The 27,518-nt window shown below is 41.5% G+C and overlaps 1 protein-coding gene across 1 annotated transcript in view; it reads left to right on the top strand.

Moving 5' to 3' along the window:
- Nucleotides 1-26,839, top strand: part of TTN (titin) — a 343,112-nt gene extending 316,273 nt beyond the window's left edge. The window contains 25 exon segments of the mRNA XM_015413748.1: nt 1,399-1,686; nt 1,803-2,102; nt 2,451-4,517; nt 4,627-4,929; nt 5,018-5,323; nt 5,417-5,707; nt 5,821-6,120; nt 6,227-6,532; nt 8,092-8,397; nt 8,502-8,783; nt 9,331-9,924; nt 10,014-10,301; nt 10,427-10,726; nt 11,478-11,780; nt 12,077-12,379; nt 12,806-13,390; nt 13,513-13,818; nt 13,919-14,218; nt 14,575-15,150; nt 15,255-15,560; nt 15,649-16,242; nt 18,477-24,418; nt 24,505-24,658; nt 25,509-25,793; nt 25,939-26,839. Coding sequence (XP_015269234.1) covers nt 1,399-1,686; nt 1,803-2,102; nt 2,451-4,517; nt 4,627-4,929; nt 5,018-5,323; nt 5,417-5,707; nt 5,821-6,120; nt 6,227-6,532; nt 8,092-8,397; nt 8,502-8,783; nt 9,331-9,924; nt 10,014-10,301; nt 10,427-10,726; nt 11,478-11,780; nt 12,077-12,379; nt 12,806-13,390; nt 13,513-13,818; nt 13,919-14,218; nt 14,575-15,150; nt 15,255-15,560; nt 15,649-16,242; nt 18,477-24,418; nt 24,505-24,658; nt 25,509-25,793; nt 25,939-26,231 — 15,878 coding nt within the window. The 3' untranslated portion in view covers nt 26,232-26,839.
- The last annotated feature ends 679 nt before the right edge of the window (nt 26,840-27,518 follow it).

The raw sequence follows: 27,518 nt of genomic DNA, 5'->3' as shown, positions 1-27,518 counted from the left end.
TTCATGTCTATTTATACTAGAAAAAGGCATACATGTTTTAATGAACAGGTTAATGCAGTACAAACTATAATGCTGTTCTGCTATGCTGAAGTTATATGTGTTTAAGATTAAGTGGACCTCTGAAACAAAATAGCTAACATGCATCTTTAGATTGCGTAGGGGGGATGTTGGTAACTATAACCATGAAGGAATAATTGTAAGAATACAATTTATGTCTTATCCGAAACATATCCCTATGTAATTCACATGGTTTCTCTTTATGCAATGGTGGCTAAGGTTGGGCTGAAACTGTGTTTGACCAGGCAGTAAATTACTCAAACTAGTTTAATCACACACACACAAAAAACCCTTTATTGGCATGAAAGCACAAAACATCATGGAAATATGGGGAAATACTAAGATGCATCAGTCACTTACACTTGGCTATTCAAGCCTCATCTTCTGATTGCATAATATAAAAATTTTGCAACAGCCTCCATTATTTTGCAATTAGAATTAAACAGAAGAAAGTGAACAATTGAGTCATCAGAGTGCCAGCTCTTACCTTCTAGAAATGGAGTAATAAAACGAGATTGGATAGTCCTATAGAGGGGGCAATGAAGTGTGTGTAGTGGATTCTATATCTTTTAGAGAGCAAGGACAAAGTCTGTCTACATATGGTATCTGGCGGTATCTCCCTAAAAGCACCTCTGATGGCAGAACATTAAAGCGTGCAAGCATGTATGCTCTGTGATGATGTAGGGCTGTTAAACTTGACAGATACTTCGCAGTAGAGCCCATGTCAAAAGTCTCCAACCTGCTTGGGGAGCATTTGCTGGCTGCGCGTTCCCTAAGTTCTTGCCTTTTGATGTCAAGAAATCTTTGTTTAATAATAGCATAGGCTTGTTTATCTGAAAAGGGGGCTAAATAATCCTGGGATATTCCCATTGTAGAGAGTTTCTCCTCTACACATCTAAGCCATGGAGAGAGATGGGACTCAGTTAACATTTGAGTAATAATACTTTTAGCTTTAGCGTGGAAATGAAGTTTAACCCAGAACTGAGTTGTTATCAGCCATGCTCTGGTCGATAGAAGCCTTTGATTGGTTTCTAAGCATAAAGCTGCAAAAGGATTAGTTTAATCTGGGGGGGGGGGTTGTGAAGGAAACTGGAACATCATCATCATCATCATCATCATCATCATCATCATCATCATTATTATTACTATTATTACTGTTGTTGTTGTTGTTTATGTTCTGGGGTTTGCTTGATTCTTGTATTTTAAAATTCTGTATAATCTTTGTATTTTTAAAATTTGCTATTTCGGATGCTAAGATTGCAACAGCCTTTGGATATCAGTGATAAATAAACCCAAATGGTGATATAAAGTAATATTATTTTATTTCTCTTCATTCTCTAGTTGCACCAGCAATTGAATTTGGCGCTGAGCACTTTGAAGGCCTTACTGTGAAAGCTGGAGAAAGCATCAGACTTAAAGTTCTTATCACAGGCCGTCCAGTTCCTCAAGTGACCTGGTTTAAAGATGGAAAAGAAATTGACAAGAGGTTGAATATGGAAATAACCAGTGCCATTGGCTACAGCACCATCTTTGTGAGAGATGCTTCTCGGGACCATCGTGGAGTATACAAGGTAGAAGCCAAGAATTCATCAGGCGTCAAACATGCAGAGATAACCGTACGAGTTCAAGGTAACTTGACATCATTTTCTTGAGATTTTCTTCCATTATACCAAGTATCTTAAAATTAGTATTACATTCATGTTGAAATTAGCACTTTTAAAATAACTGGTAATTTAATGTTACAGACACGCCAGGAAAAGTAGGCGGGCCAATCAGGTTCACCAATATAACCGAAGAGAAGGCAACGTTATGGTGGGAGCCTCCAGCTAATGATGGTTGCGCAGCCATCAGTCATTACGTGATTGAAAAACGTGAAACCAGCAGGGTATCCTGGGCACTGATCGAAGACCACTGTGAAGCCTGCAGTTATACCGCTCTTAAATTAATAAAGGGCAATGAATACCAGTTCCGTATCTCTGCAGTCAACAGATTTGGTGTTGGAAGGCCACTGGAATCTGACCCATTTGTAGCACAAGCACAATACAGTATGTTTACTTTAAATTACATCATTATTGAATTCTTGCCAATCTGGTGTAGTGGTTAAGAGCGGCGGACTCTAATCTGGGAGAACCCGATTTGATTCCCCACTCCTCCACATGCAGCCAGCTGGGTGACCTTGGGTCAGTCACAGTTCTCTCAGAGCTGTTCTCTCAAGAGCAGCTCTCTCAGAGCTCTCTTAGCTCCACCTGCCTCACAGGGTGTCTCTTGTGGGGAGAGGAAAGGAAGGAGCTTGTAAGCCACTCTGAGACTCCGAGTGAAGGGCGGGGTATAAATCCAACTCTTCTTCTTCTTATCCAGAATGTTCTCTAACCTTTTTAAATTTTATTTTACAGCGGTTCCTGAAGCACCTGGCACTCCAGAACCCAGCAATGTAACAGGAAACAGCATCACACTGACATGGGCAAGGCCCAGATCAGATGGTGGAAGTGACATTAACCAGTATATCTTGGAGAGAAGAGAAAAGAAGAGTGTTCGCTGGGTTAAGGTGTCCAGCAAGAGACCCATTGCCGAGACAAGGTTCAGAGTCACCGGCTTAACCGAAGGCAATGAATACGAGTTCCATGTTATGGCAGAAAACAATGCCGGAGTGGGGCCTCCAAGTGACGTCTCCAGGCTGATTAAATGCAGAGAGCCAGTCAATCCTCCAGGTGCTCCTACCATTGTCAAAGTAACAGACACATCCAAATCAAGCGTCAGCTTAGAATGGACCAAGCCAGTTTTCGATGGAGGCCTGGAAATAATTGGCTACATCATTGAAATGTGCAAGGCTGATTTGGGAGAGTGGCATAAAGTCAACGCGGAGACTTGCATTGCTACCAAGTATACCGTGACGGAACTAGAAGCCGGTGAGCACTACAAATTCCGTGTCAGTGCTGTGAATGGCGCAGGAAAAGGAGAAAGCTGTGAAGTCCCTGCTTCCATACAAACAGTTGACAGGCTCTGTTCACCAGAACTTGATATTGATGCTTCCTTCAAGCAGACTCACATTATCAGAGCAGGAGCAACCATCCGCCTGTTCATTGCCTTCAAGGGCAGGCCAGTTCCCACAGCCATATGGTCCAAAGCAGATTCTGATCTTAGTCTGCGTGCAGAGATTCATATTACAGACTCTTTCAGTACATTAACTGTGGAGGACTGCAACAGAACTGATGCTGGCAAGTATGTGTTTACGGTGCAGAACAACAGCGGTAGCAAATCTATCACTTTCACTGTCAAGGTGCTAGACACTCCTGGACCACCAGGTCCTATTACGTTTAAAGATGTCACCAGAGGCTCTATCACTTTAATGTGGGATGCTCCTGTTCTGGATGGAGGTGCACGTATCCATCATTACATTGTGGAGAAGCGAGAAGCGAGCCGCCGCAGCTGGCAGGTTGTGAGTGAAAAATGTACCCGTCAAATCTACCGGGTCACTGGTCTGGCAGAAGGTGTGCCCTATTATTACCGTGTTTCAGCAGAAAACGAATATGGAGTAGGTGAACCATGTGAATTAGCAGAGCCAGTTGTTGCAACTGAAGAACCTGCTCCACCCAAGAGATTAGATATTGTTGATACTAGCAGGTCATCTGTAGATCTAGCTTGGCTTAAACCTGATCACGATGGTGGCAGTCGTATCACCGGATACCTCATAGAGATGAGACAAAAGGGATCTGACTTTTGGGTGGAAGCCGGTCAGACAAAGCAACTTACTTTCACTGTTGAAGGTCTCATGGAGAACAATGAATACGAGTTCCGGGTCAAAGCAAAGAATGATGCTGGCTACAGTCAGCCAAGGGAAGCCTTTTCTTCTGTCATTGTTAAAGAGCCACAGATTGAGCCGACTGCAGATCTCAGTGGAATTACCAGGCAACTTATAACTTGCAAAACTGGAAGTATCTTTACTATCGATATACCAATTAGCGGACGTCCTGCTCCAAAAGTCACATGGAAACTGGAAGAAATGAGACTTAAGGAAACGGACAGAGTAGCTATCAAGACGACAAAAGATAGAACCACACTGATTGTTAAGGACAGCATGAGAGGTGACTCTGGTAAATACTATTTGACTCTGGAGAACACAGCTGGAGTGAAGACATTCACTGTCACCGTAGTTGTTATTGGAAGACCAGGTCCAGTTACACGACCCATCGAAATATCATCTGTGACAGCTGAATCTTGTGTTCTGTCATGGAAGGAGCCTGAAGATGACGGTGGCTCTGACATTACAAACTACATTGTTGAGAAACGTGAATCTGGTTCAACGGCATGGCAACTGGTAAATTCCAGTGTCAAACGTACACAAATCAAAGTAACTCATCTCACTAAATACATGGAATACAGTTTCCGCATCAGCTCTGAAAACAGATTTGGTGTCAGCAAGCCTATAGAATCTGTACCAGTGGTGGCTGAGCATCCGTTTGGTAAGGACTAATTTATAAAAGGGATGTGCATAAATTTCCTCTGACCTTGCTTTAAAAAACAAACACATAGCACTAATATTTCTCTCTCTCTCTCTCTTTTTTTAATTAGTCCCACCAAGCCCACCCAATAGGCCTGAGGTGTATTCAGTTTCTGCCAATGCCATGAGCATTCGTTGGGAAGAACCATATCACGATGGTGGCAGCAAAGTTGTTGGATACTGGATTGAAAAGAAAGAGCGCAACACAATCCTTTGGGTGAAGGAAAACAAAGCCCCTTGTTATGATTGTGACTACAAGGTTACAGGGCTTGTGGAAGGTCTTGAGTATCAGTTCAGAGTATATGCACTGAATGCTGCTGGGTTGAGCAAAGCAAGTGAAGCTTCCAGGCCAGTAATGGCTCAAAACCCAGTGGGTAAGTAAAACCGGCTAAGAAAGTATGCTACCTTCTACTGTTTTAAGGGACAACAGAACTATATTTTTCACACTTTGTTCTCTTCCAGATCCACCGGGTAGACCAGAAGTAACAGATGTCACAAGGTCTTCAGTGTCATTAAGCTGGTCTCCTCCACTTTACGATGGTGGAAGCAAAGTTGTTGGCTATATTGTAGAACGCAAGCCATATAACGAAGCTGGAGATGGACGCTGGCTGAAATGCAACTACACTATTGTCTCCGAAACCTTCTTTACTGTGACAGCACTCAGTGAAGGAGAGGAATATGAATTCCGCGTTTTGGCAAAGAATGCTGCTGGTGTAATTAGCAAAGGCTCTGAATCTACCGGCCCTGTTGCCTGTAAAGATGAATATTGTAAGAGACATAAATGTGTGTTTCAAATTATATAAAGCACATAGGCCTTGTCAATGTTCAAGTGTGAATCTATTTCTCTTGCTTTTTTCACAGCACCACCTAAAGCTGTGCTGGACGGCAAACTGCAGGTAGATCTTGTAACTATTAGGGCTGGATCTGATCTTGTTCTCGAGGCATCCATTGGTGGGAAACCAGAACCAAAAGTCTTTTGGTCTAAAGGTGACAAAGAACTAGACCCCAGTGAAAAGGTCTCTTTACAATACACAAGCAAGCATGCCATTGCAATCATCAAGTTCTGTGACAGAGGTGACAGTGGAAAATACACTTTAACGGTTAAAAATGCCAGTGGAACAAAGCAAGTTGCCGTCTTGGTCAAAGTGCTTGGTAAATATTTCATGACTTTGTTTCCCAAAGGGACTTAATTGTCCGTTAAAGTCATATTTTAAGGTAATGCTTTCCTAGGGATAATTAACTATTATTTTACTCCTTATCCACAGATTCACCTGGCTCATGTGCTGGCAAACTCATGGTTAGCAGAGTGACAGAAGAGAAGTGTACCCTGTCTTGGAATATGCCCCAAGAAGATGGAGGAGCAGAAATCACCCACTACATTGTAGAGAGACGTGAGACCAGCAGGCTGCACTGGGTGATTGTTGAAGCTGAGTGTCAAACAATATCATGCGTGGTAACCAGGCTTATTAAGAATAATGAGTACATATTCCGTGTAAGAGCTGTCAACAAGTATGGACCAGGCCTTCCACTTGAATCGGAACCCATTATCGCTAGAAATTCATTCAGTAAGTACATTTCTAGCCACAGTGTGCACGTGTTGGGGAGGCATGGCTTCTATCATACAAAATAGCTGATTTCCCCCCCCCCCCTCATTTTCAAAAATATTTACAGCTATTCCATCAGCACCTGGCATTCCAGAAGCAGCAGGTGTCGGCAAAGAGCATATCATCATTCAGTGGCTGAAACCCGAGTCAGATGGGGGTAACGAAATTAGCACCTATCTTGTAGACAAACGTGAAAAGAGAAGTCTACGCTGGACACGGGTCAACAGAGACTACATTATTTATGATACAAGACTGAAAGTGACAGGTCTAATGGAAGGCAGTGAATACCAGTTCCGAGTCACTGCTGTAAATGCTGCTGGTAATAGTGAACCTAGTGATGCTTCCGCAAATATTTTGTGCAAAGAACCATCATGTAAGTTGCCAAGTTTGAAATATAGATCTACTTGGGGGTCGTATGAGTTCTGAGACTAGAGAGGTCCTGGAGGATAGTTTGGGACACTTATTGTGTCCACAAATGGTTGTGGATCAGTTCCATGTTGAACAGTTGCCTCCACTGTTATATAAATAGGTACCTGATTAATCATTCTGAAAATTTCAGAAGTAATTTTTGATGTTGTGCCAGTCACATAAACATATTCATAAATTGTGTATTTATTCTTATTCTGCTACTTCAGTCATGATATACTGAGTTCAGTCAGAAAGCAGGTTTTTCTTTACCTTAGCAAATAATTTCTTTCCCCCTTTTGGGTTGTCAAAGACCATGGCAAGGGATATGGTGCTGGTTTGGATGAACTTGAACTTCAGTAATATTTTCTACTTGGGGAAAGAGGGATCAATTAATTTCTTTCGCTTCATATTCAGGGTTCACTAACCACCTTGTCCAGCAATAAGAAAGATTCCCCCACCCCCACCCGAGAAGATAAACTAATGACTCTAGATTTTTGTTTTTTTCAAGTGGTTTTGTCTGCAGCTATAGCATGTGGTCAGAGTCACCCCCTTGTGTCATCTGAACTGCAGTGTCTCCTAATGGTGCACTGGCTCTGTGATCACAGCACAGCATGTGTTGAATTATTAGTAAAAATTTATAAGAGGTGGTAAAAAGCAGTGATAGGTAAATGTGCCTGCTTTGGGCCATGCATCATTTGAGAATGTTCTGATCCTTGTCAACCCCATCGTTCTATTTCATTACTTCCTTGAGGGCCAGAGGCCAAAGAATTTTCTGTGCCTTTGCTTCATGTGTTCCCAATTGAGCAGAATCTGTTCAGGGACCCAAAATTAGCTAAAATGACATTCCAATTCAAGATAGTTTAAGAGGGTAGCTGTGTTGGTTTGCAGTAGAACAGCAAGGGGTTTTTTTGTCATCAAGTCAAACTGTCTTCTGGCAACTCCTAGCGGGGCTTGAAGGGAAGGGGCGTTCAGAGGTGACTTGCCATCACTTGCCTCTGCATCATGGCCCTGGTATTCCTTGGAGATCTCCCATCTAAATACTAGCCAGGGCCAGCCCTGCTTAGCTTCCGAGATCTGACGAGATTGGGCTTGCCTGGGTGATCCAAGTCAGGGCTACAGAACAAGAGTCAAAGCTTCCTTTACCAGATACCTTCATCAGGTATCCGACAAAGGGACTTTTGACTTTCAAAAGCTCATACCCTGAAAATCTTGTTGACCTCCAAGGTGCTACTGGACTTGAAACTAGCTGTTCCAATTCAAGGAACTCTCAGGCTGGGACAAGTGATGCTCTGTATTCTTGGTGCTTGGGGGGGCAACAGTGGGAGGGCTTCTGTTGTCCTGGCCCCACTGCTGGACCTCCTGATGGCACCTGGATGGGCCACTGGCCTGATCCAACATTGGCTTCTCTTATGTTCTTGTAGAACTTGCAGATTGCAGAAATGTTAAAGTGATTGTTTCTTTGGGAGTTAAAAGTGCAGCCTATTCTCTGTAGTAACATGAGGCATGTATTATCCTTTTCCAAAGACACTCCTGCAGCACCTTCACCTCCCAGAGTTGTGGACACTACTAAGACCAGCATAAGCTTGGCTTGGACAAAGCCCACGTACGATGGTGGTGTTGACATACTAGGCTATATCCTTGAAATGAAAGAAGAAGGTACCGAGCAATGGTACAGGGCACATACTAAGGCTACCATAAGGAATGCTGAATACACTGTGACTGGTCTTAAAGCAAGCCAGAAATACCGCTTTAGAGTGGCTGCTACCAACGTAAATGGTTTGAGTGAATACAGTGAGTCTTCTGCTGAAATAGAGTCCGTGGAAAGGATAGGTAATGTCAAAATCCAGTTGTTGTTTTTTTAATGGAATTTATACATTTGTTTTGAAATGTTCAAGGAGAAGACCAATAACTTATTTTCACCTTTATGTGTGCAGAAAAACCAGATCTTGAACTTGCTGAGGATCTAAAGAAGACTGTGATTGTCAGGGCAGGTGGCTCTTTACGTCTAATGGTGTCAGTGACTGGCAGACCACCCCCCATAATCACATGGAACAAGAAGGGCGTTGACCTGGCAAGTCGCGGCATTATTGATACCACAGACAGCTACACACTGTTAGTTGTGGATAAAGTTAACCGATACGATGCTGGGAAATATGTCATCGAAGCTGAAAATCAATCAGGAAAGAAATCTGCAACAGTTATTGTTAAAGTATATGGTAGGTACAAATACAGTAATTTATCATTACTTATAATTTTATTTATTTATTTGGTTCCGTTTCTATCCCATCCTTTCCGTGAAAAGGCTCAGGGTGGGATACAAACATTAATATAAGACAATAAAATCAAAGATTAAAACTATAAACCCTTAAAGCAATGGCAATCAAACTACATCACAACTATTACAATGGTGTCCTGGTGTTAAACAATTAGAAGCAGAAAGGGCTAAATCCCATAAGGGATTCCAGATTAGCCTACTTTGGGTAAGCCAAGGTGGTTATCATTCCGTGTCCTTGAAAACTGAAGACCATGATCAATGTTTAACAGATAGTAACCTCATTGGATGAGGTTTTCAAGCATGAATAGATATGGCAATTAAATAATGGGATAACCTCGCAAAGTGAAAAATAGATAGAGAATACCACTGAAAAGTAAGTTTGTAGAATGGCAGTGGTCTGTAAGTTTGACTTGAATAATTCAGAACTGCAAGGATGAGGGGGGAAGGACAGTGCTGAAAATGTTTGTTTTGTTTTTTTCTTCCCCCAGATACTCCTGGCCCATCAGGATCAGTGAGAGTCAAAGAGGTTTCCAAAGATTCTGTAACCATTACTTGGGAAATTCCTACCATTGATGGTGGCGCACCTGTCTCCAACTACATAATTGAGAAGCGTGAGGCTGCTATGCGAGCATACAAGACAGTCACTACTAAATGCAGCAAAACCTTTTACAGAATTTCTGGACTCATCGAAGGAGCTCTTTACTATTTCCGAGTGCTGCCAGAAAATATCTATGGTATCGGTGAACCCTGTGAGACCTCAGACGCAGTTCTAGTGTCGGAGGTTCCAAGCGTGCCTCAGAAACTGGAGGTGGTCGATGTTACAAAATCTACGGTATCACTTGCATGGGAAAAACCACAGCACGATGGCGGCAGCAGATTAACTGGCTACGTCATTGAGGCCTGTAAAGCTGGAACAGAAAGATGGATGAAGGTTGTAACGCTGAAGCCTAATATCTTTGAGCACACAATAATTTCATTAAATGAAGGTGAACAGTACCTGTTTAGAGTCAGAGCACAGAATCCAAAGGGTGTATCTGAACCAAGAGAGATAGTCACAGCAGTGACAGTACAAGAACTAAAAGGTAAGAGACATAATTATAAAGAAACATTATTCAAAATGTTAATACATATTTTCTTGGATAAATCATATTGGGTTCTTATCTCTTTTCAGTTCTACCTGCAATTGATCTTGCCGGAATACCTCAAAAGATCATTCATGTACCAGCTGGCAGACCTATCGAGCTAGCAATTCCAATTTCTGGGCGACCGCCTCCAGCTGTTTCTTGGTTCTTTGCTGGTTCAAAACTAAGAGAATCCGAACGTGTCAAAGTTGAAACAATTGCTAAAGTAGCTAAATTAACCATACGTGAAACCACAATACATGATACTGGGGACTATACACTGGAACTGAAGAACACAACTGGAACAGCGCTTGAGAAAATAAAAGTTATTATTCTTGGTAAGGATTTGTTATGAAAATATAATTATCCATTATTTTCCTTACATAATTTTTTCTAAATTTAAGTATGCTGTTTATTTTCATATTTGACTATTCCTTTGCTTATACCTCATTTTTCCCCACAGACAAACCTGGACCACCAACTGGACCTATTAAAATTGTCGACATTGATTCAACTTTTGTAACTATCTCCTGGGAACCACCAGAAATGGATGGTGGTGCAACATTAAGTGGATATGTAGTAGAGCAACGTGATGCTCACCGTCCAGGGTGGCTGCCAGTTTCTGAATCTGTAACTCGGACAACATTTAAATTCACTAAACTTACTGAGGGTACTGAATATGTGTTCCGTGTGGCTGCCACAAACCGTTTTGGAATTGGATCATACTTACAGTCTGAAATTATAGAATGCAAGAGCAGAATCAGTAAGTAAATATTTTCCCTGCATTAAAAATATTAGATCAAATTAAATGCATAGAAGTCTAATTTATAAGTTGCATTGTAGTAGGTCAGATCCTGTCAAACAGATCCATACATGCAAAGGTAAAGGTAAAGGTTTCCCTTGCTCGAAAGCTAGTTAAATCCAACTCTAGGGGGCAGTGCTCATCTCAGTTTCCAAGCCAAAGAGCCAGTGCTGTCCGAAGACATTTCCGTGGTCATGTGGCTGGCATGACTAAACACTGAGGTGCATGGAACGCTATTTCCTTCCCACCGAAGTGGTACCTATTTAGCTACTTGCAATTTCTTGCTTTTGAACTACTAGATTGACAGGAGCTGGGGCCAGAGACAGGAGCTCGCTCTGTCATGCAGCACTAGGGTCTCGAACTGCTGAACTACAGACCTTCCGGTCTGCTGCTCAGCGTCTTAACCTCTGAGCCACTGCAGCCCCTTCCATACATGCCCTCTTGTGGCAGTTCTCCAATTCTTCAATCATGCTATGTGGGGGGGGGGGTTCTTATATCCCAACATCAGCATTTGAGGAGGTAGTTGGGATTACAGCAGGAGGGGTAAGAAATCTTTACTCCGTGGGCAGAAATCCTATTGGCTATGGTAAATTCTAAGAGGATCCAAGTCAATGTATTTGTGAAGGAAAATGCTATACCATGTGTCTGCTTATTAGGGAAAGGAGATTATAAATAAAATTGTATTCTCAGTTTTTCATTTTTATTACTACAGGTATTCCTGGACCACCTGGTACCCCAGAAGTATTTGATATTTCACGTGATGGAATGACGCTTACTTGGTATCCACCAGAAGAGGATGGTGGTTCACAAATTACTGGCTACATTGTGGAACGTAAAGAAGTTAGAGCAGACAGATGGATCCGCGTAAATAAAGTTGCAGTGACAATGGCACGCTATCGTTCTACTGGATTGATTGAAGGGCTGGAGTATGAACACCGTGTCACAGCAATCAATGCCAGGGGTACTGGCAAACCAAGTCGACCTTCTAAGCCTGCAGTTGCTAGGGATCCAATTGGTAAATAACTTCCAATATTCATAAAGTACAGTGTCAACAAAGAAGAAACTATGTAAGGGGTTATACTGTGTTCCACTAAGAAACTGTAGTTGTCATTGGTTTCATTTCAGTTAAAACATTTTTGGCTCGTGAAAGATGTCTTATTTTGGGTATGTCTGTTTAAACATATTAGCTGCAAAATATTTGGGTGTTCACAGGTGCTGATTTTTTTAAAAAAAACAAATTCCTTAAAGCGGCAATACTAAAAGTGCAAGTAGTTCTAACATATCTAACACTGCTCTGACCATATATTCCAGCTCCTCCAGGCAAACCTCAGAATCCAAGAGTTACAGACACCACAAGAACATCTATTTCACTGGCTTGGAGTCCACCAGAAGATGAAGGCGGATCTAAAGTCACTGGCTATTTGATTGAAATGCAAAAGGTTGATCAGTTTGAATGGACCAAATGCAATACCACTCCTACTAAAATCCGTGAATACACTCTAACACACCTTCCACAAGGTGCAGAGTATAGATTCCGTGTAATGGCCTGTAATGCCGGAGGCCCTGGTGAACCAGCTGACGTTCCAGGAATAGCCAAAGTGACTGAAATGCTTGGTAAGCTATTTTAGCTCTTACTTCTTAATGAAATTCATTTTTAATGCTAGCTATTTATTAGCAATATTTATGGATAATAATAACAACAGTAGTATTATAAAGAACACCAATAAAATTGTTAATTAACTATGAAGGAAGGATGAATAATAACAATAACCAATGATGTTCCAAAATGGGCACACTTTGATAAGTGAGCAATTTCTGTTACCACATCATATAGTCATGAGTGGAATATTTAAAATACTCTTAAGTCTGACTACTTAATAAATCAGGATGAAGCTATATTTCAAAGATTTTATAGATTTGCTGCTTTTTATAGACTTGCTACTTAGGTTTCCAGTGAATTTTTAAAAAAAGGATAGCTATCTATTTGTAAAATTAGCTGCATAATATGGATTTCACAACATGTATTTTCCCCATTCGCAGAACATCCTGATTATGAACTCGATGAAAAATACCTGGAAGGTGTGTTTGTAAGACAAGGAGGAGTAGTTAAGCTGACAGTGCCAATTAAAGGTAAACCCATTCCAATATGTAAGTGGACTAAAGAAGGACATGATATCTCCAAGAGAGCCATGATTGCCACTTCCGAAGCAGACACTGAACTTGTGATTAAAGATGCTGAAAGAGAAGACTCTGGTACCTATGATCTGTCACTTGAAAACAAATGTGGCAAGAAGGTAGTTTACATCAAAGTCAGAGTGATTGGCATTCCAAACCCACCAGAAGGGCCGCTTGAGTATGACGACATACAAGCCCGCTCTGTTAGAGTCAGCTGGAAATCTCCAACAGATGATGGTGGTGCAGATGTACTAGGGTATATTATTGAAAGGCGTGAGGTGCCCAAGACTGCCTGGTATACTGTTGATTCCAGAGTAAAAGGTACATCATTAGTAGTCAAAGGACTCAAAGAAAATGTGGAATATCACTTCCGTGTTTCTGCTGAAAACCAGTTTGGCATAAGCAAGTCCTTGAAATCTGAAGAGCCAGTTGTGCCAAAGACACCTTTGAGTAAGTATACATTTTAAATGTTGATTATTTTGTTCAACAGAAAAGCTCACAACTGTTGGTACCAGAGTGTATTTATCAAAACAATATATAAAAACTGTGAAAATATGTTTTTTCCCCTCCAGACCCTCCAGAGCCTTCAAGTTACCCACCAGAAATACTTGATGTCACAAAGAGTTCTGTTAGCATAAGCTGGTCCAGACCTAGAGATGATGGTGGCTCTCGTGTCACTGGCTACTACATTGAGCGCAGAGAAACATCTACTGAAAAGTGGGTCAGGCATAACAAGACTCACATCACAACTACAATGTATACAGTCACAGGGCTCGTTCCAGATGCTGAATATCAGTTCCGGATAATAGCCCAAAACGATATCGGTGAGAGCGAACCAGGTCCTGCTTCTGAGCCTGTTGTATGCAAGGATCCATTTGGTAAATACCTCTCTATTCACTTTCAGGTTGCAGGGCAACAGGATGAAATCCTGGCAGTAGGCAAGTTTTAATTTCTTACATTTTTTAAAAAATTCCACAGACAAACCAAGTCAGCCTGGAGAAATCGAGATCACATCTGTATCTAAGGACAGCATTACTCTAGAATGGGAGCGTCCAGAGTGCGATGGTGGTAAAGAAATTATTGGATACTGGGTTGAATATCGCCAGTCCGGAGAGAGCACATGGAAGAAGTGCAATAAAGAACGTATCAAAGATAGGCAATTTACAATGGGTGGCTTGCTGGAGTCTACAGAATATGAATTCAGAGTTTTGGCAGAAAACGAGACTGGAATCAGCAGACCCCGTAGAACAGCTATGGCAGTAAAGACTAAATTAACATGTAAGTTGAAATGCTCAGTCATATTTACTATGCTTTATGTTGTGCTATGCTTGGTAGTACAGTATCACGGTAAAGAATGATATGGTAGAGATACCATTCTAACCTAACCTAAACTGTGGTTTTACAGTTTTGGTAGTTTCAGGATGCAATTCTGGCGCTTTTAATTGCATATATCAACTTATCTAAATTGATCAAAATGAAGGAAATAAGCTCTTTCACCCTCTGATGCTAATGAAACTGAAAATGGCATTATTTAAATGGACAGAATGAAAATCATATGTTGGGGCACAGTATTGTAGCTCGAAGGGCACAATGCAAACTTTCGGTATTACAATTTTCTCCTTTTATAAATGCAGCTGGAGAAGCCCCAGGAATAAGACAAGAAATTAAAGATGTCACCACCAATCTGGGTGAATCAGGTCAGTTGTCATGCCAGATTGTTGGGAGACCTCTTCCTGATATTAAATGGTATCACTTTGGCAAAGAACTGGTACAAAGCCGGAAGTACAAGATGTCATCCGATGGACGCACCCATACATTGAAAGTCCTCACAGAAGAGCAGGAAGATGAAGGGGTTTATACTTGCAAGGCCATCAATGACGTTGGAGAGATTGAAACAAGTGGCAAGCTCCTTTTGCAAGCTCCTCCACATTTCCATCCTGGCTTCCCACTAAAAGAGAAATACTACGCAGGTGTGGGTTCATCTCTTCGTATCCATGTTGTCTACATTGGTCGCCCAGTGCCTGCTATCACCTGGTTCCATGGCAAGAAAATGTTGAAGAGTGGGGAGAATATTACTATTGAGAACACAGAGCATTATACCTACCTGGTCATTAGAAACGTACAGCATAAAACCCATGCAGGAAAGTACAAAGTACAGCTCAGTAACATATTTGGAACTGTTGACACTGTACTCAATGTGGAAATACAAGGTAAATCATTGGCTTCCAGTTGTTTTTAGAAGTGCTATCATCTACTATGTTTCCTGCAGTATAAAGGTAAAATACCGTGTTTGCTTGCTTTTTTGTTTCTGTAGACAAGCCAGATAAACCAACAGGGCCAATTGTTGTGGAAGCTTTGCTGAAGAACTCTGCAGTAATCAGCTGGAAGCCACCTGAAGATGATGGAGGTGCCTTCATAACAAATTATATGGTGGAGAAACGTGAAGCAAAGGAAGGCACAGAGTGGCAGCTGGTATCTTCAAGCATTTCTGGCACAACCTGTAGAATCGTTAACCTAACTGAAAATGCCGGCTATTATTTCCGTGTCTTTGCTCAGAATACATATGGCATTAGTGAACCACTGGAGGTTCCTTCTGTTGTGGTTATCAAGACTCTTTTAGGTAAGTTTGCACCATACCCCTTCTGTTTATTGATCTGCAATTCAGGGAAGCAAACTGACTTCATGTTCTGAATTTTCCTTCATTACAGAAAAACCAGGCCAACCAAGTCAGCCAGTAGTAGCTGCTGTGACAAAGGATTCCTGTATTGTATCTTGGAAGCCACCTGCTAGTGATGGAGGCTCAAAGATCAGAAATTACTACCTAGAAAAGCGTGAAAAGAAGCAAAACAAATGGATTGCCGTAACAACAGATGAAATCCGTGAAACTGTATATTCAGTCACTGGTCTTATTGAAGACCTTGAATATGAGTTCCGTGTCAAATGCGAAAATCTAGGTGGTGAGAGTGAATGGAGTGAAATTTCACAACCAATCATCCCAAAATCTGATGTACCAATTCAGGCACCACATTTCAAGGAAGAAATCAGGAACCTGAATGTGAAATTTAGAGGCCATGCTACATTTGTTTGCAAAGTCACTGGTCATCCTAAGCCTATTGTGAAATGGTTCAAGCAGGGTAAAGAGATTTTGCCCGATGGTGAGAAGGTCAAGATACAAGAGTTCAAGGGTGGATATTATCAGCTGGTCATTTCAAATGTAACTGATGATGATGCCACTGTGTACCAAGTGAGAGCAACCAATCAGGGAGGCTCTGTCTCCGGAACTGCCTCCTTAGATGTTGAAGGTAAAGAATATACTTTGCTATTTTCAATTACTTTCATTTTTCATAGCTCAGAGTCAGGGCCATAATAGGTATTTGGGCTAAAGCGAACAAAAACCTTTAACTTTATATCCTCAAGATGTCAAGACGATAAACACTGGAAACTGACGGATAGCACAGGGGCTCAGCTGGACAGTAAGGCTCTATCACGGCACACTACACTTTCATTTCATAAGAACATAAGAGGCCTGCTAGATCAGACCCATAATCCATCTAGTCCAGCATCCTGTCTCACACAGTGGCCAACCAATTCCTCTGGAGTTCCAACAACAGGGCACAAGGGCCAAGGCCTTTTCTTTATGCCTCCTCTTGCCACTAGTACTCAGAAGTTTACTGCCTCTACATGTAAACATTCCCTTTAGTTGGCATGGCTAGTAGCCACCGATAGACCTTTCCACCTTGAATCTGTCTAAAACCCTTTTAAAGCCTGTGGCCATTACTAGATCATCTGGCAGCAAATTCCACATTTTAATCACTCATTGTATAAATAAATATTTCCTTTTGTCCATTCTGAGTCTACTTCCCATCAGCTTCACTTGATACCCCTAACTGTTTGGGACAGGGAGAAAAAGTTATCTCTGCCCACTAAACTGAAACTCCCAGACTTCAGCCTTTCCTCATGGGAAAGGTACTGCGACCCTTTAATCATCTTGGTTGCCCTCTTCCGGACTTTTTCCAGCTCTGCAGTGTCCTTTTTGAGAAAGGTGGCCAGAACTGTACACAGTATTTCAAATAAGGCTGCACCATAGATCTATACGAGGGCCTATTGGCTGTTTTATTTTCAGTCCCTTTCCTAATAATCCCCAGCATAGAGTTGTCTGTTTTCACTTGTTGTGGCACAATGGGTTGACATTTTCATCGGGCTATCCACTATGATCCCAAGGTCTCCTTCTTCCTCAGTCTTGGGAAGTTGAAGATGGGTAGCCACGTTAGTCTGTCTGTAGCAGTAGAAAAGAGCAAGAGTCCAGCAGCACCTTGAAAGACTAACAAAATTTGTGGCAGGATATGGGCTTTCATGAGACACTGCTCACTTCTTCAGATACAGCTAGAATGTGAGTCCATCTGTCCTGTATCAAGGAGACTGGAGTGATTTCAGATGCCAAATGACATTAGCAGGCAAATTCCTTTGAGGAAACGTTTTAACCTTCCGGGACATTCAGTTGCTGAACTAAGGGTAGCAGTTCTCTTACAAAGGAATTTCAAAGGGAGATTAGAAACAGACACTGATGAATTGCAACTGATAATGAAGTTCAAAACAATGAATCCCCCTGACCTGAATTGAGACCTAGGCTTCCTATCTCATTCCCAATGCTAGTTTCTCCACACCTACTATCCCTCTGCATATCACATCTCATCCAATCACACCTGCTATTGTCATTCACCTGCCATTGTCATTTGCCTGCTAATGTAATTCGGCATCTGAAATCACTCCACTGTCCTTGATATAGGACAGAGGGACTCACATTCTAGCTGTATTTGAAGAAGTGAGCTGTGACTCACGAAAGCTCATACCCTGGCACAAATTTTGTTAGTCTTTAAGGCGCTACTGGACTCTTGCTCTTTTCGGCAAGTTCAAGAATTCAATGGCACTAGAATGCAACAACATAAAAACCCCATAAAAATATCGATTACATAGGCTACATCTGTACCTTTGTAGCATTTGAGTGGTGAAATATTGTTACAGCTTATATCAGACTGTAAGGTGACAACAGGCTCTTTCACCGTTGTCTGGTAAAGCGTTTCTAGCATTGATGCAGTAACAAGGATCATTACTGGTATTTAATCCCCAGAGGTTGTGATATGATGGACAAGTGTTGCTCAGCTAGCAACATAACAAAAGAAAGAGTAGCAGACAAAGGGCTAATTCCCAGTATTGGTCACTACACTGCAGTTGCCTAATTCTTTCTGAGTTAATGAGTGAGAGCCACGGTGGTGTAGTGGTTGGAGTGTCAGTCTAGGATCTGGGAGACCCAGGTTCAAATCCCCACTTGCTGGGTGACCTTTGGCATTCTCAGCCTCACCTACCTCACAGAGTCGTAGTTACCATAAAATAGAGAACTACATAAGCCGCTTCAGTCCTCATTGCGGAGAAAAGTAGGGTATAAATTAAATAAATAAAATCTGTTTCCTTCTGTTTAAACCAATACTTCCAATTCTTCACTCATTTTATGTCTCCTTTTGATTTGTTTTTATTGCAGTTCCTGCAAGGATCCACTTGCCTAAAAATCTTGAAGGCATGGGAGCTGTTCATGCTCTCCGGGGCGAAGTAGTGAGCATCAAAATTCCGTTCAGTGGCAAGCCGGATCCAGTGATCACATGGCAAAAGGGACAAGATCTCATTGATACTAATGGACATTACCAAGTTATTGTAACACGGTCGTTCACGTCTCTTGTATTCCCTAACGGTGTGGACAGAAAAGATGCCGGTTTCTACATTGTCTGTGCTAAAAACAGATTTGGCATTGATCAGAAAACAGTTGAATTAGATGTTGCTGATGTACCGGATGCACCGAGAGGATTGAAAGCAAGTGAAGTTTCAAGGGACTCTGCCAACTTAACTTGGAATGCTCCGGCTAATGATGGCGGAAGCAGAGTCACACACTATACCGTTGAGAAACGTGCTACCACATCTGAGAGATGGATCCGTGTTGGTCAGGCTCGTGATACACGATATACTGTGGTAAACCTATTTGGTAAGACAAGCTACGTATTCCGTGTTATAGCAGAAAATAAGTTTGGACAAAGCCAACCTTCTGAACCTACAGAGCCTATTGTAACAAAGGAAGATAAGACTAGATCAGTAAATTATGATGAAGAAGTTGATGAGGCCAGAGAAATCACCACTACAAAAGCACATCACTCTTCTACAAAGGAACTCTATGATAAATACATGATTGCTGAAGAACTTGGGCGTGGACAATTTGGAATTGCCCACCGGTGCGTGGAGACAGCTTCTAAGAAAACTTACCTGGCAAAGTTTGTCAAAGTAAAAGGTGCAGATCAAGTCCTAGTAAAGAAAGAAATTTCCATCCTTAACATCGCTAGGCATAGAAATGTCTTATATCTTCATGAATCATTTGAAAGCCTTGAAGAATTGGTCATGATCTCAGAGTTCATATCTGGAGTCGATATTTTTGAAAGGCTAAATACTCCTGCCTTTGAACTTAACGAAAGAGAAATCGTAAGTTATGTACGTCAAGTCTGTGAAGCACTTGAATTCCTACACAGTCGTAGCATTGGGCACTTTGATATCAGGCCAGAGAACATTATTTACTTCACAAGAAGAAGCTCTGTAGTTAAAATCATTGAATTTGGCCAGGCTAGGGAACTAAAACCTGGTGATAATTTTAGACTCCAGTTTACTTCACCTGAGTATTATGGACCTGAAGTCCATCAACATGATTTGGTCAACACAGCCACTGACATGTGGTCACTTGGAACGCTAGTGTATGTGCTTCTAAGCGGCCTGAATCCTTTCATTGCTGAAACAAACCAACAGACAATAGATAACATAATCAATGCTGAATACAACTTTGATGAAGAAGCTTTCAAAGATATAAGTATTGAGGCCTTGGATTTTGTTGACCGCCTCTTGGTAAGAGAAAGGAAAGCACGCATGACCGCTGCCGAAGCACTTGAACATACTTGGCTGAAGCAGAGGACAGAGAAAACCAGCACTAAAGTAATCAAAACATTAAGACACAGACGTTACTACCAAACCTTGGTGAAGAAGGAATGGAATACAGTTGTGTCGGTAGCCCGCGTTGCATGGGGTGGTGCCATCAGATCTCAGAGAGGTGTCACAGTTGCTAAAGTTAAAGTGGCATCAATTGAAATCGGACCTATTTCTGGGCAGATAATGCATGCTGTTGGAGAAGAAGGAGGGCATGTCAAGTACGTCTGCAAGATTGAAAACTATGATTCAGCTACTGAAGTGACTTGGTACTTTGGAGTAAGGCAGGTGGAGACCAGTGAAAAATATGAAATCAGCTACCACGAAGGAATGGCCACAATGTACGTCAAAGATATTGCTAAATCAGATGACGGTACCTACAGGTGCAAAGTAGTCAACGATTATGGTGAAGACAGTTCCTATGCAGAACTGTTCGTTAAGGGTGTGAGAGAGGTTTCTGACTATTACAGATGCAGAGCTGTCAAGAGAGTGAAGCGCCGAGTAGATACCATGAGACTTCTGGAGAAGCCACCAGAATTTACTCTGCCTCTATACAACCGTACTGCCTACGTCGGTGAAAATGTCAGGTTTGGAGTAACTGTAACAGTCCACCCAGAACCTCGTGTGACATGGTTCAAATCAGGTCAGAAGATCAAGCCAGGCGACGATGACAGGAAGTATACCTTTGAAACAGATAAAGGTCTCTATCAGCTTCTCATCCACAACGTGACTGAGGATGACTCTGCTGAATACACTGTGCTGGCACGCAACAAATATGGTGAGGATAGCTGCAAAGCCAAGTTAACCATTGTTCAGCATGCACCTGCAGAGGATACCACTTTGAGACCTATGTTCAAAAGACTATTGGCAAATGCAGAATGCCAAGAAGGCCATAGTGTCGGCTTTGAGATAAGAGTATCAGGTATACCAAAACCGACATTAAAATGGGAAAAAGATGGTCAGCCTCTATCAGCTAGTCCCAACATTGAAATTGTACATGAAGGATTAGATTACTATGCTTTGCACATCAGGGATACTTTACCAGAAGACAGTGGTTATTACAGAGTAACAGCTACAAACAGTGCTGGATCCACAAGCTGCCAGGCTTACTTGAAGGTAGAGCGCTTGAGATACGTCAAGCGTGAGTATAAGTCTGAAGAAGAACGGCAAAAACAAGTACAAAAGCGAATTGACAAGACGGTAAGAATGGCAGAAATCCTTTCTGGAACAGAAATGGTTCCGCTGACGCAAGTCGCACAGGAAGCTCTCAGGCAAGCTGCTATCATGTACAAGCCAGCAGTAAGCACAAAAACAGTGAAAGGTGAATTTGAAATTAAAGAGGAAAAAGTGAAAGAAGAAAAGAGACTCCGGATGCCTTATGAGATTCCAGAACCTCGCAGACGTGTGCATGCTTTCGAAGAAGATCAGAACATCAAACAATTTGTGCCTATGTCAGACATGAAGTGGTACAAGAAGTTAAGAGACCAGTATGAAATGCCAGGAAAACTCGACAGAATTGTTCAGAAGCGACAAAAGCGTATTCGCCTTTCCAGATGGGAGCAGTTCTATGTCATGCCACTGCCACGCATTTCTGATCAGTATAAACCTAAGTGGCGTATACCCAAACTGTCACAAGACGATCTTGAGACAGTGAGACCAGCACGGCGACGCACGCCTTCTCCTGATTATGAGTTTTACTACAGACCTAGAAGACGATCACTTGGGGACCTGTCAGATGAAGAATTACTTCTACCCGTTGATGACTATTTAGCCATGAAGAGGACTGAAGAAGAAAGACTGCGGCTTGAAGAAGAGCTGGAGTTAGGCTTTTCTGCCTCACCTCCAAGCAGAAGCCCCCCACGTTTTGAACTGTCCTCTCTTCATTACTCTGCAGCAGAGGCACAACTCACTGCAGAAGAATCTAGGCAAAGAGACCTGAGATATGCAACCTATCATATACCGTCTAAAGAAGAAACGGGTGCAACTTATGCCGAACTCAGACAACGGCATGATAGAGCTCTTTATAAACCTTCAAAACAGAGGATAATGGCTGAAAAAGAGGATGAACAGCTGCTGCGTCCAGTCGCCACAAGCCAGAGAATCTCTGAGTACAGGAGTGAGCTTGCGTATATGTCAGAAGAGGAAAAGAGACGACTAAGAAGAAGACGAGAGAGAGAAATAACTGAGATCACATCTAAGGAGGAGGAAGAAGAAATAGAAGTGGTGAGACATGTTCCTAGGGAATTTTCACCTCCCTCAAGATTACTAGGAAGAAGACGATCTCTTTCTCCAACTTACATTGAACTAATGCGTCCAGTGTCTGAATTAATTAGACCCCGCTCACGCCCTGTGGAGGAAACAGAGAGAAGATCCCCTACACCTGAGAGAACTCGGCCCCGCTCACCTAGTCCAGTGTCCAGTGAGAGATCTCTCTCTAGATTTGAAAGGTCAGCAAGATTTGATATATTTTCCAGATACGAGTCCATGAAAGCTGCTTTGAAAACTCAGAAAACCATGGAAAGGAAACATGAAGTTCTGACTCAAGAACCTTTCACTCTGGATCATGGCCCGCGGGTCACTCTGAGAATGCGCTCACATCGTGTACCATGTGGAACCAACACCAGGTTCATTCTGAATGTCCAGTCCAAACCAACTGCCGAAGTGAAATGGTATCATAATGGTGTTGAAATCCAAGAAAGCCATAAGATACACTTTACTAATACTAGTGGTGTATTGACCTTGGAGATCCTTGATTGTCATATTGACGATAGTGGTACATACCGTGTTGTGTGCACAAACTATAAAGGAGAATGTTCTGACTATGCTACACTAGATGTTACAGGAGGAGCCTACACTACTTATACCTCCCAACGCAGAGATGAGGAAGTACCCAGATCCATTGTTCCTGACTTGACAAGGACTGAGGCATATGCGTTTGCTTCCTTTAAGAAAACCTCTGCAATGGAAGCAAGTTCGTCTGTAAGAGAAGTCAAGTCAGAACTTTCAGAAACACGGGAGACACTCTCTTCATATGAACATTATGCCTCTGCCGAAAAGAAAGTCAGTGCCTCAGAGGAAAAATCACTAGAAGCAAGAGCCGTACACCGGAAATTTAAAACTACTCTGCCAGCGACAATATTAACAAAACCACGATCAATCACCGTTTCTGAAGGAGAAACAGCAAGATTTTCTTGTGACATTGATGGTGAGCCAACACCAACAGTGACATGGATACGTGCAGGCCAAGCCATAGTTTCTTCTGGACGTTACCAAGTCACACGTACACAGTATAAATCTACCTTTGAGATTTCGTCTGTCCAGACCTCAGATGAAGGAAGCTACACTGTGGTAGTAGAAAATTCTGAAGGGAGACAAGAAGCCCACTTTACTTTGACTGTTCAAAAGAGAAAGGTTCCAGATACAGCAGTTACAGCATCTGCAAGGGTCAAGTCTCCTGAGCGTCACGTGAAGTCCCCAGACAGAGTAAAATCCCCCAAGAGGGTAAAATCCCCTGAACCCTCTCCTGCCCCCTCCAAAGCCAAGTCAACAGCTGCAGCCAAAACAACTCCAGCAGAGAAAGTAGAATTACCAGTGGCTGTTCCTCCAAAAATAAAACAGCAGTTGAAGGCAGAAGCTTCTGGTGACAAAGTAAAATTCTTCTGTGCAGTAGAAAGCAGCGTTTTAAGTGTCCGAGAAGTAGCCTGGTACAAAGATGGCAAGAAACTAAAAGAAGATGAGCACTTCAAGTTTCATTACGCAGCTGATGGAACATATGAACTTAGAATTCATAATCTCAAGGAATCTGATCAAGGTGAATACACATGTGAGATTATCGGGGAAGGTGGCATCTCCAAGACCAGTTTCCAGTTTGCTGGCCAAGCTTTTAAAAGTATCAGTTCTCAAGTGTCAAGCGTAGCCAAAACTCAAAAATTAGTTCAAAAGGAGTCTGAAACACTTGAATTATCTACCCAGAAGAAAGCTGCAGTGACCTCTCAAGAGAAGACAGTGGTCCAAGAAGAAGTGAAAAAATCTCTAGCGTCTGAGGATATTAAAAAATCTTACACAGAAGTTAAATCGACTACTAGTAAAATGACTGTGTCTGAAGGTCAGAAGGCAACCCTGAAAGCCAATATTGCTGGAGCTTCTGAGGTGAAATGGTTTCTGAATGGAATAGAGCTTGCTAACTCTGAAGATTATAGATATGGCGTGTCTGGAAGTGATCACACTCTAACCATCAAAAAAGCAGCTCACAAAGATGAAGGAATGCTTACCTGTGAAGCAAAGACTGAGCAGGGCATTGTCAAATGTCACTTTGATGTGAGTTTTTCCAAAGATCTTTCAAATGCACCAGCCTTTATCATACAACCTCGGTCTCAAAACGTTGATGAAGGACAACGCGTCTTGCTTACCTGTGAAGTTTCTGGAGATCCTTCTCCTGAAATCAAGTGGTTTAAAGATAACCAGCCAGTAAGTAATCCCTTATGCTAGTTTTATCCTTAATCTTGAACTCTGATTATACTTGATCTTAATTATGCGTCTCTTCCACTCCTCAGATTGCTCTCTCATCCAGCATCCAAGTAAATCGTTCCAAGAATGTTTATTCTCTTGTCATTCAAAATGCTTCAGTGAGTGACAGTGGGAAATACACAGTCAAAGCGAAAAATTACCATGGACAATGTTCTGCAACAGCATCCCTGAATGTCCTTCGTAAGTTTTCTTCTTTTAAGCCTTCTCTTAACATAAGCCGCGTGTGCAGAATGTGGCAAAAGCATTTGACTGAGCTGATTTTTTTAATCAGTTGGTTTTCATTGCCAAATCTAAAGTGAAATACAAATTATATTTAAAATGTACAGCATCAAAATACAATATTTACATACAAAAATAATTGTTGTCAGCTCCATGTTATATGAAAGCTTTGACTATCTTATGTAATCTTGTCATTTAACCCATTGGTTCTGGTGATCACTGTTCAATAAACTATCAGAACAACTAGAAGTATGCAGGAAAGTTTCCAGAGGTACAGAGTTTGTTTTAACGTTGCAGTGAATTTTTCAGATCTGTTAAATTTTTCTCAATGCTTAGCATTTGTATAATGTTTTCAGAAGTTCAAAGCACTTCACATACATTATCACAGTAATTTGCATTTACATATTACCATTTAAGCATGTCTAGACTCCAGGAATCAATGGGTTACTCTGTGTTTTGCTATTCATGTTTTTATGTGCTTGTGTTTAAGGAAAGCTTCAACGGTTTTTACCACTGCCTTCAGGCAGACTGCCAACTATGGGAGATAAGTAGGGGGGGGAATTTTAGAAACAGGAACCTACTTTTTCTCAACATTGGTTAGCTAACTGTACATATATTTTAGCAGAAAAAATATATATTATTAAAAATGTGATCTGCAGTTGGAAAGAAACATACATGCAAATTAAGTTTTCCTTAAATAACAATCTGGTCTCCTCCTTCTTCTTTAATAAAGTCGATATTATAAATCGCATGACCACCAATTCATGTGATGTCATTGGTTTTTCCCGTCTGTGTTTGCTATGCTCCACAGCTCTAATTGAAGAACCTCCAAAAGAGGTAGTGTTGAGGACAAGTGGTGATGCGAGCATGCAGGAAAGTTTATCTTCGCAGTCTTTTCAAATGTCTGCTTCTAGACAAGAAGCTTCGTTCAGCAGTAGCAGCATGACTGAAATGAAATTTGCAAGCATGTCTGCCCAAAGCATGTCCTCCATGAAAGAATCCTTTGTAGAGATGAGCTCCAGCAGTGTAATGGGGAAATCTAGTCTGACCCAACTGGAAAGTTCAACTAGTAGAATGCTTAAATCTGGTATGAGAGGTGAGCAATACCATTATATGTAGAGCTAGAAAAACCACGTAAAATATCTTGACGTAGTTTGTGTAGAATAGCTCTTGTCACCGTGAAATTATGTTTCAGCTAAGAATGTTAATTTTAAAAACCTTTCTTTTCCTTTTTTGCAAAGGAATACCACCGAAAATTGAAGCCCTTCCAAATGATATCTCCATTGAGGAAGGAAAGGTTCTCACCGTATCATGTGCCTTTTCTGGCGAGCCTGTTCCTGATATTACATGGTCCTGCAGAGGAAAAGACATTTCCAGTCAGGGTGGTAGATTTCACATCGAAACCTGTGAAGATTTAACAACTCTTATCATCATGGATGTTCAAAAGAATGATGGGGGACCTTACACACTGAATTTAGGGAATGAGTTTGGCACTGATTCTGCCATCGTGAATATTAATGTTCGATCAATTTAGAGGGCTTGCCCTATTTATTTACACTTGACTTTTTGGCAAGTGATTCATATGGACTGAAATATCTGATCTGTAAATATATTTAAAAAAATATTTTTGTACCTACCCAAACCAGACAAAAGTCCAAGGAAATACATTATGACTTATAGTCATTATTAGTGTTCGACTTTAAAACTATGTTTCATTTGACATGTACATACTGTATATAGCCGAAGATAACGGTTATGGAGTTTTGTACCCTTTATTTTATGACATTTTAAAATGTAACTTTTGGAACAAACAGTTGGTAGGAGAAAGTTTCTTAGGGAACGAATACCCTGCTCAACATTGAACTAATTTTTTGCGCCTCAACAAAGTGTTGATGTCTAAGAATGCCTCAACAGGTAGAGAGGCTCCCTGTTGAAGACTTATTTACCTACACCTAAGAGATGATGCTGTGCATGGTGTCTTTATACCTGCACGAATAAATTTTGACTCAGAAACATAAGGCATCGGTGAGGTTTACAAACACCCTCCTGTAAGCCACACTTTAACGTCTTATGTTGTGTCTGATCAATGTCAAACTTATATTTATTTTCATGACTAAAACTCACAAGACTTAGAACAAAGTGCAACGGCCAGCATTTTGTTCACCACCTGTGAGTGTATTGTTTCTGGCATATTGACTGCCTAAATAGCTTTCCAGGAAAGTAACATCACCTGGCCATCCCCTCGTTTTGACAAAGCTATTTTGGGTACTCAAGTGCAGAAGCAGTACCAACTCTTGGAGGTTCCTCGGGTGCAGTGACTGTGTGGTAGTGTTTAGAAGACTGATAGATATTCTCAACTCCAGGCAACTAAGCTTTGAACCACAGTTAAGGGGAAAAAATTAAACTGTTGTTGTAACATCACATTTATTTGCCCTGAACTTAAAATTTTAAGTAGCTTATGTTACGTAGTAGTGATAAATTGTATTGATAGCTGTTTTGCTGAACCTCCTTGAGATAATATTGCTCATTTGAAATAAAGCATGCTACCTGCACCTCACCACGTGTGTTTTAGTTATTATTCTTTCTGGTACCTACAACAGTACCCGTTCAGTGGTTCTCAACCTTCCTAATGCCACGACCCTTTAATACAGTTCCTCATGTTGTGGTGACCCCCAACCATAACATTATTTTCGTTGCTATCATAAGACCATTGAAAAATTCTGTTTTCCGACTGTCTTAGGCGACCCCTGTGAAAGGGTCGTTCAACCCCCAAAGGGGTCACGACCTACAGGTTGAGAACTGCTGCGTTACATGATTTTAT

The sequence above is a fragment of the Gekko japonicus genome, unplaced genomic scaffold (genome assembly GCF_001447785.1).
Source record: "Gekko japonicus isolate JY-2015 unplaced genomic scaffold, Gekko_japonicus_V1.1 scaffold743, whole genome shotgun sequence".
Classification (NCBI taxonomy): domain Eukaryota; kingdom Metazoa; phylum Chordata; class Lepidosauria; order Squamata; family Gekkonidae; genus Gekko; species Gekko japonicus.
This window is presented reverse-complemented; position numbering and strand designations above follow the sequence as displayed.